At 46.2% G+C, this 8,449-nt stretch overlaps 1 protein-coding gene across 3 annotated transcripts in view; it reads right to left on the bottom strand.

Moving 5' to 3' along the window:
- Positions 1–8,449, bottom strand: part of VIT (vitrin) — a 132,482-nt gene that overhangs the window by 38,714 nt on the left and 85,319 nt on the right. The window contains exon 8 of one of the 3 annotated variants that reach the window (XM_006151330.2): positions 7,811–7,867. The exons of the other annotated variants lie outside the window; for them this stretch is intronic. Coding sequence (XP_006151392.1) covers positions 7,811–7,867 — 57 coding nt within the window. The remainder of the gene's footprint in view (positions 1–7,810; positions 7,868–8,449) is intronic. 3 annotated transcript variants of the gene reach the window in all.

Below are 8,449 nucleotides of genomic sequence, written 5' to 3'. Positions count from 1 at the left end.
TTTTTGGAGAGGTTTTTGCTATAGGGCGCGTGCACTCGCCAGAAAGACAGAGAGAGAGAGAGAGAGAGACAGAAAGCAAGAAATCACCCCCCAGGGGGGATGACCATGCCACAGTCCCTTCTCCTCCATTCTCCTCTGGGGATCTTGGACATGTACGCACATGCACACGCGCGCACGTGCCTGGTGTGAGTATAAGCCACCGGGTCCAGGATTCGAACCGCAGTCGACTACATGGCAGTCCAGTGACACAGCCATTATGCTAACTGCTGGTCTCCCGAGTGTCTGCTTCTCACCGTGTCTCAAGTAGAACAAAGTCAAGTGGCACCTATATTCTGTATGCGGGAAGATATTTAATGATCTTTACTCCAAGTAGGGCTGAGAATGGACAGAGTGGTGGGGGAGGATTACCCAAGAGTCCCTGATCAGTTTTATGTTATCATGGTTGGGAGGGGCTCAGCACAAATATCCTTTTAGGTCACCTCAGAAGGACACAAAAATAGCTATTCTCTCTGTCTTACTCCTCCCTCTCTTAGCGCAGAAGACTGAGAGTATGATCAACAGTTTCATTTCTTAAAGTCTATTAGCTTTGCCACTGGCTGGAATTATTAGCATGCTCAAAAACAGTGGCATTATTCTTCATGCAATTAGGACGCCAGGCACTTTTGAAAGGCAATCTGTGATCTCTCGTATTCAGGTTTAATGGTGAGACCTGTTTAATCTGGTTTAGCAATCCAGGTGTGTGACCTTGAGCAAGTCACGCATGCTCTGTAAACCTTAACTGCTTTGTAAATAACTTGAGCAGATTGGGCGAGATGGGCTCCAGGTTGAAAGTGTTTATAATTTATGTTTAAACATTCTGCTTCTTTAGTCTCATTACTCGATTGCCACCTACTGGTGAAAATAGGCACTTTACTCTGTTTCTTAAAAAAAAAAAAAAAAAAAAAAAATGCTGGTGCATCTTTCAGGCTTTTGCCCAAGGCTTTTTTCTCCCTCTTAAGCACCCTCGAGGGTCAAGAGGAATAGGATGCTAAATGCTCTATCACTTCAACAGGAGATAAATAGTCCTTGGACATCAGGACTTTCTAAGCCCCTTATTCCTGTGCTGGAAGCCTGTCCTTCTCCTGTTAATACCACTTTCGTTTTGTTTGGGACAAGTTCGAAGCGAATCACATTCATCCAAAAACCGAGGGCTGAAAAATATTTGGACAGCTGAGACGCGGTGTTTTTTGGACTTGGTAGTAATGAGAAGTAAATTTGTGAGCACATTTGTTTTCTGGTGTCAAGGAGGAGCAGGGTGATACGGTAAGAGAAGTCAGAAGACCCACCGGGGTCTATCAGACACTAACCGCGGGTCTGGGCGGCTCGCCTACCTTCTCTACAGGTCACCTACAGTTTTCTCCCGTGTGAAGCTGAGGTCATAAAGACACGTCCTGCCCTGCTCTCCTGGCGGAGACTCCAAGGAGGTAAACGTGTATAAAATCACTCTGCAAAGTGTAAATCACTCTTTAAAAAGAGAACTGTTTTTGTAATAATATTTGCTTGGTCATCTCATGGGTAATATCAGGTCAAAAAGAACTATTTGTTCTGAATGCTTTTCATGGTAGAAACGTGGAAAGCACTCACACTCACTGAGAACTTGTTCAGTATCAAGCACTGACCTAGCACTTTGAAGCATTCAGTCACAGTAACTGCGAGTTAGGTACAACTGTGACTCCATTGTACAGGCGAGGAAACTGCTGCACCGGGAGTGGCAGAGCTGAACTTGAAGGCCAGGCAGACCCTGCAGTAACCACCACCTTTTTATCACACTTGAGGAGGTGTCCGTGTCGCTTGAGCATCTCAGGGTACTCAGTCAAGCCACTGAAGAGGCAGGCCTGGTGCAGCCACTGGTAACTCACCCTAATGCAGTGAAGTCTTCAAAAGGGCCTGGGGCCATTCATGCTTCTAAAACCCTGGGGAAATCTTTGCACTGGTTACAGTCCCTTCTGTTCATTGGCACATCTGGAAGTCACCAGCATAGGACCCAAGCAGGAGCCACAACACATGGCCCCCAAGGTCTCTAAAGTTTTATAAGATGGAAGCCCAGATGGCCCTTCCTGGTTTCTCCCCAGCGACTCCTCTGGGGTGGAGTTTTAGAGGAAGAGGCAGTCTGGGAGTCTGTGGGCCTCTGGAAGGGGGATGGCCCGACCTCCCTGTCCTTGGCCTGGTTTCACGCCCCGGAGTGGACAGTTCTCTCGGAGATCTTGCTGTGCTGAAGCAGGGAGCACTAGGAGAGTGGGCACCACAGCTGTGCCGTAGGCATCGTCGGACCAGCAGCCTGTCACATGAGGACTTTCCGAGGAGGCTGAGGACAACTTGAGGTCCTGGGCATGAGCCATCATGCCAGTGGAGCATCCGTAGTCTTAGGTTTATAAATTGGCATCAGGTACCTGTTTGGGACCTGTCAGCCTTCTCTCATAGAAACAGGATTAACTTTATGGTTGGATTTCCTGGCCAGCGAAGTTCAGGCCACTGAACTTCATAGAACCATGAAGCCAATCCGCTCAAATGAAGCAGGCCAGCAGGACTGCAGCCATTTTGAAATTAAGCAAGGCTTCTAATGAGAACAGCCTGACCAAGTGCTGAGTCATACATAGGGAGAGCTGTTGGAGGAATTGTCAGATGAGAAACCAGGAATGGATATTTGAAGGAATCAGGATACTTAGGAGAAAGCAATGGACTCTGATTGATGGTAGTGAGGGACCTTTTGTACATGTGTGTATCCATAAAGACTGAGACCAGGTGCTTTTGGAGCCAGTTTGGTGGTGGTCGCCGACGTCTCTCTATAACCTGGTTGTAGAAATAAACTCCCTTCTTCCCCTTGCCTCTTGTTTCATTGACTGTGAGTAGAGGTAGATGAACTTATTATAGTTTTCCAGTAATATAGGCATGGTCTGAGGAAAAGCCACCTGGTTCTATCTTGCATAATCAGAAACCCATGGCCCCTGCCTACCTCGAAAATGCAACAAGAGCAGCTGCCAGGACTCAGAGGGCCCTAGTGTCAGGGGTTGGGCTCTGGCCGTGGAGACCTGGTGTACAAGGCAGTGGTTTTGCTGATGACTCTACTAGGGGGAGGGTGGGACCTGTGAGGCAGAAGTTCTCACTGAAGAAGTCTAGAATCTGGAAATGTTTGTTTCATCTCTGTAGTTCGAACATCCAGCACAGTGACTGATATAAAATATGCTCAATATGGGACCAGCAGTTAGCGTAATGGCTATGTCGCTGGACTCCCATGTAGTCGACCGTGGTTCGCATCCTGGACCCGGTGGCTTAAACTCACGCCAGGTGCATGTGCGTGCGTGCCCAAGATCCCGAGAGGAGAATGGAGGAGAAGGGATTGCGGTGTGGCCATCCCCCCTGGGGGGTGATTTCTCGCTTTCTATCTCTCTGTCTTTCTGGCGAGCACATGCGCCCTATAACAAAAACCTCTCCAAAAAAAAAAAAAAATGCTCAATAAATACTTCTCATATGTAAAGTTTCCCAGCAGTGAGAGGGCTTAAGCTGGGGGCGTGTCAAGTTTCATCTGCGGGCAAAAGACCCAGTCCTACTGTCACAGTGGTGTCACCGGAATCACTCATGGTCATAAGTCTGATGTCCTGGAGAGGAGGGGGTGAAATATTGAGCAGGACAACACCATCAGGTCCGTATGTAGCTGCTTGTGTCTGTTAATGGTTTGATCTAAACACAGAAGAGGTGGTTAGTGGAGCTCACAGGATTTGGTCCCATGTGATGTATTTTTATCAGTGACTGGAGTCAAGAGAGGTGGCATGGTTATCAATTTTCCAGGTGACAAAGACTGGAGGGAGAGTTAACACATTAAGTGACAAGATGAGAAGACTGCAACAGATTAAACTAAGGGGGACTTTGATAGAGATGTTTATGATATATGTGGTATTCCAACTTGCGTCCAAAAACTCACTTGCTCGTAGACAAGATTGTGGTAAGCTGCATCTATGGAAGTATAAGAGAAAAAATCTGGGGACTTGGTTTTTGCAAGTTTGGTAGGAGATGAGCCAGTGGCAAACCACAGCTCTCTCCAGTTGGACCTTAGGATGTGTTGGTTAAGACAGTGTTAGGATGAGAGAGGCAACTCCCTTACAACATGGGTCTGCTCTGAGTGCTCTGTTTTCTGGATCACTGACAGGCTGTAGTATAGCTAGAGGGTGTGCTACCATGTAGGTAAAGGCCTAGTAGAGGGGCTGAAGAAATTCATCCCAGAAAAGATGAGACAAAGGAGACATGAAGGCTAGTTCTACATATCCAAAAGGTCTTCAAATTTGAGTCTTTCAAAGAGTGCCAGCCTCTTCATGCTTTTAAAAATGATCAATGAGGGGTCAGCAAGTGGTGCAGTGGTTAAGGAGCTGGACTCCCCCATGGCCAACCATGGTTCAAGTCCTGGACCTGGCGGCTCGTTTTCTCACTTTCTCTTCCTCTCTTTGTGTGTCTCTCTCTCTGGTTAGATTTAAAAATAAATAATAAATAAATAAATAAAATTAAATAATTTAAAAAATTATTGACGAGGGGCCACATGGTGGCACAGCAGTCACACAACTGGACTCACATGGGAAAATCCCTGGTTTGTCACCTGGGGCCTCCTTACACACACACAGAATATCCGTGTGCCTATGATCTGGACTGATTGAAGCTGGAGATGGATCGTGGTGTGAGGACCCTGCTGAATATACCTGTCTCTCTGTTTCATGAAATAAATAAAGCTTTAAAAAAGAAGATCAAAGACCTCGAGAGGGTCCAGTAAGGGGCATGGTGGTTAAGGAGCTGGACTCCCACATGGCCAACTGTGATTAAAGTCCCAGACCCAGTAGCTTGAAAAACATGCCAGGTACATGTGCATGCCTGCCCAAAATCCCAGGAGGAGGAGAAGGGATTGTGGTGTGGCCATCTCCCTGGGGGGTAATTTCTCACTTTCCCTCTTACTGCTTCCCTCTGTCCTGGCAAGTGCACATGCCCTGTGGCAAAAACCTAAAAGTAAAAAACCTCAAGGGCTTTTGTCTGAAGTATGTTCATTGATTTTTATCATTTATAAATTGTGCATTCTCTCATTTGAAACAGAATTTTTTAAAGAATTATTTATTTATTATCATTGTTTTCCAATTTGATTAGCGACAGACACAGGGAGACAAAGTGACAAAGCAAGCCAACAAGTCTGGGACTCGAACTGTGGTCGGCCATGTGGGAGTCCAGCATCCTTAACCACCAGGCAACCTGCCAGGCCCTGAAACAGAATATTAACTGGCAATTTAACTATTTTACTCTTTTTTTTTGGAGAATTTTTTTTTTTTTTGCTATAGGGCGTGTGCGCTCGCCAGACAGAGAGAGACAGAGAGATAGAAAGCAGAGATAGAAATCACCCCCAGGGGGGATGGCCACACCGCAATCCCTTCTCCTTCATTCTACTCTCGGGATCTTGGGCACGCACGCACACGTGCCCGGCGTAAGTTTTAAGCCACCAGGTCTGGGATGTGAACCACGGTCAACTACATGGGAGTCCAGTGACATAGCCATTATGCTAACTGCTGGTCCCTTCTTTTTTTTTTTTTAAGAGGTTTTTTTCTATAGGGCGTGTGTGCTCACCAGACAGACAAAGACAGAGAGAAAGTGAGAAATCACCCCCCAGGGGGGATGGCCACCCCACAATCCCTTCTCCTCCATTCTCCTCTCGGGATCTTGGGCATGCACGCACACGCGCCCGGCGTTGAGTTTTAAGCCGCCAGGTCCGGGACGCGAACCACTGTCGACTACATGGGAGTCCAGCGACATAGCCATTACGCTAACTGCTGGTCCCAAGCTATTAATTCATTTTAAAAAGCCATTGTATTTTAGCATACACGTCAATTTTTAATGAAAAAAAAAAAAGTTGTTTTTTTTTTTTTTCAACAAAAGTGTTCATCAAATGGCAAATTTCATCAAAGTCTGCCCTAATAGAAGACACTGGAATCTGATCTCAGTTTCAGACCAAAAAAAAAAAAAAAACCAAGAACTGAGCTCAGATACTGTGCCTCATGCCAGCCACCCAACAGGCTGTGTGTGATTGGTGGGGGATGCCTGGTATTTGCGCTTTCTCCCAGTCTGGGGATGGGCCAGGTGGGTGCCCAGGCTACTTAACCTCTTGAGGGGGCATAAAGTAATGTAAGCCCTCGGGCATCTGAGTTGATGGAGGTTTTCTCTTTTACACACAGAGAACAAACAAAGCTGAGAACATTTTCTCACAATTAAATGAACTTGGTATGTCTCCAAACCGTGGTGACCTGGAGTTGAAATACAGAGGCCAATGGCAAGTGTGTAGGGAGGCCCATATTTGCAGGTGCCACAGAGCAAATTCTCAGGGAGCAAGGTTGGTAAGTAGCCAGCAGTTTACCCAGGCTGACATCTCTGTCAGGTTTCTGGAAAGCAGCTCTGGGAGAATCCTGCCTTTGGAAATCAGAGGCGTTTACGCAGGGTCAGCTGATTTACATACACCCCCCAGGTGGGGATGGCCACATGGCAATCGCTTCTCCTCCAGTCTCCTCTCAGGATTTTGGGCATGCACACACATACACCCAGCGTGAGTTTTAAGCAGCCAGGTCGGAGACTTGAACTGTGGTTGACTACATGGGAATCCAGCAACGTAACCATTACACTATCTGCTGGTCCCCTTATTTTGTCTCCTGATGAAAGTGACCCTTTGTTCAGATTTTTCTGGAATGTCAACTGAGTTCTCAGGATTGGCCCTACTTTGGGAGATTGCAGAGGAGGCAGAAATCCTGGCCAAAGGGACAAGGGGAGAGAGTGCCCCATGGCTTGGCCTCCTGAACAGTCTCATGGGCTTGCTGAGGCCTAAGATGACCTTGCAGTCCTTGCCTTAGCCAGCGTGCTGATTCCCTTTTGTTTAGGACGACCATACATTGGCAAAGGTGCAATTGGGAAACTTATGGAAGATGCCAGCCCTGACCAGGAGATCCCATGGAGCCCCTGTTCTGGATCAATTATCAAAGCAAACAGACCTACAATCTCTAGGAATCTTTGAACATGTGGAGGACACGCAAATGTTCCCAAGCAGGAGAAAGACTTGAATACTCCTCCATTTACGGTCCTGGCCTCTGATCCTGTTGTTCCACAGCTTCAAAAAGAATGATATTCTCCTATCAAATCCATCAGCCCTGAGAGGAATTTGTGAAAATCATCGACCCTCTCTCAATGTTCCTTTCTAAATTCTGTAGGCTTCCACAGTGTTGCAGAGAAGAGAATTTGCTGTAGTCCCAAGTCTTGGACTCACACATTAGGGGCACACCGAAGTGAAGACAGGTCAGGCAGAGGGTCCCCCAGTCATAGGCAAATTCCTGGAGACAATGTATTTCTATCCCCTGAGTTATAGAAATACCCGAGCTAACTTGGCTCTGCCTTTTCCTAGGAAATGATACAAATTTGTCTCATCCTTTTACCTTAGTTCCTTAAACATAAACTCTAGAGAGGATCCTTTATCGAGTTTATGAGAGCCTGGTTCCTGAGTTCTTTGGGATTTCTATCATAACCTCCAGAAGACTGCCTCAAGAGAATGAAGACTGGGTAAAGGCTTTGCTTGTTTAAGGACTCCCTTACTTTCCATACAAGCTTCCCTATAACCCAGGCCCTTGAGCAGTGTCTTCTGTTGGCCTAACTGGCTTAATGTTCTCTGTCCAAATTATTATCTAACGGCAAGGGTTTGGGACATGCGACCCCCATGTAAACAAGCTTAATTTTCATGAGTAGCTAGAAAGGGAGCTCAGGTTCTTACCTGGATTGGCACTGGGACTGTTCTGGCTGCTTGTGGAGGTGGTGGTAGACCAGAGTGCTGTAACAACATTCAACTGGTCAGAGCATGAATTGTAACCTGACTGTTCTCATTCTTCCCATGATCTAACCCTAGCAAGACATCACCAAGGCTCGAACCTAGGCAAAGCCTTGTCGGTGGGCGGTCTGAACCAGCCCTGGAGGAGGCATCGGAATGTAAAAAGAAAATGAATTTAACTCAAAACACTGACTGAAAATTCCAGGTAATAATAACCCTTATAGTTCAGAGTTGTCAAAATAAGCATCTTTTGCTAAAGTGCCATATTTCATTGTTCTTACAATAATTCTGCTGAACTCCGCCAGTCGTGGGGAGGTTAAAGTAATCCTTCAATAGAAATGTCACTTAACATTTAGCAATTTGCTTAAACCGTGTTAACATGGTATGGGTGCACATAATATTAGCTTTCAGTCATCTTCGGAGGTACACAGTGTTATCCTTAATTATTCTATGAAAGAATCGAATATACTTCAACATTCATTGTTTATTGGGCAATTTCTCCAAAGCAAGGTTTTAAAAAGGAGGTGAGGGAGGAGGGATTCTGTAAAGAGAAATGCAAAGCCCCTTTTAGAGTCAAGAGGGAAA

The sequence above is a fragment of the Tupaia chinensis genome, unplaced genomic scaffold (genome assembly GCF_000334495.1).
Source record: "Tupaia chinensis unplaced genomic scaffold, TupChi_1.0 Scaffold000317_1, whole genome shotgun sequence".
NCBI classification, from domain to species: Eukaryota; Metazoa; Chordata; class Mammalia; order Scandentia; family Tupaiidae; genus Tupaia; species Tupaia belangeri.
This window is presented reverse-complemented; position numbering and strand designations above follow the sequence as displayed.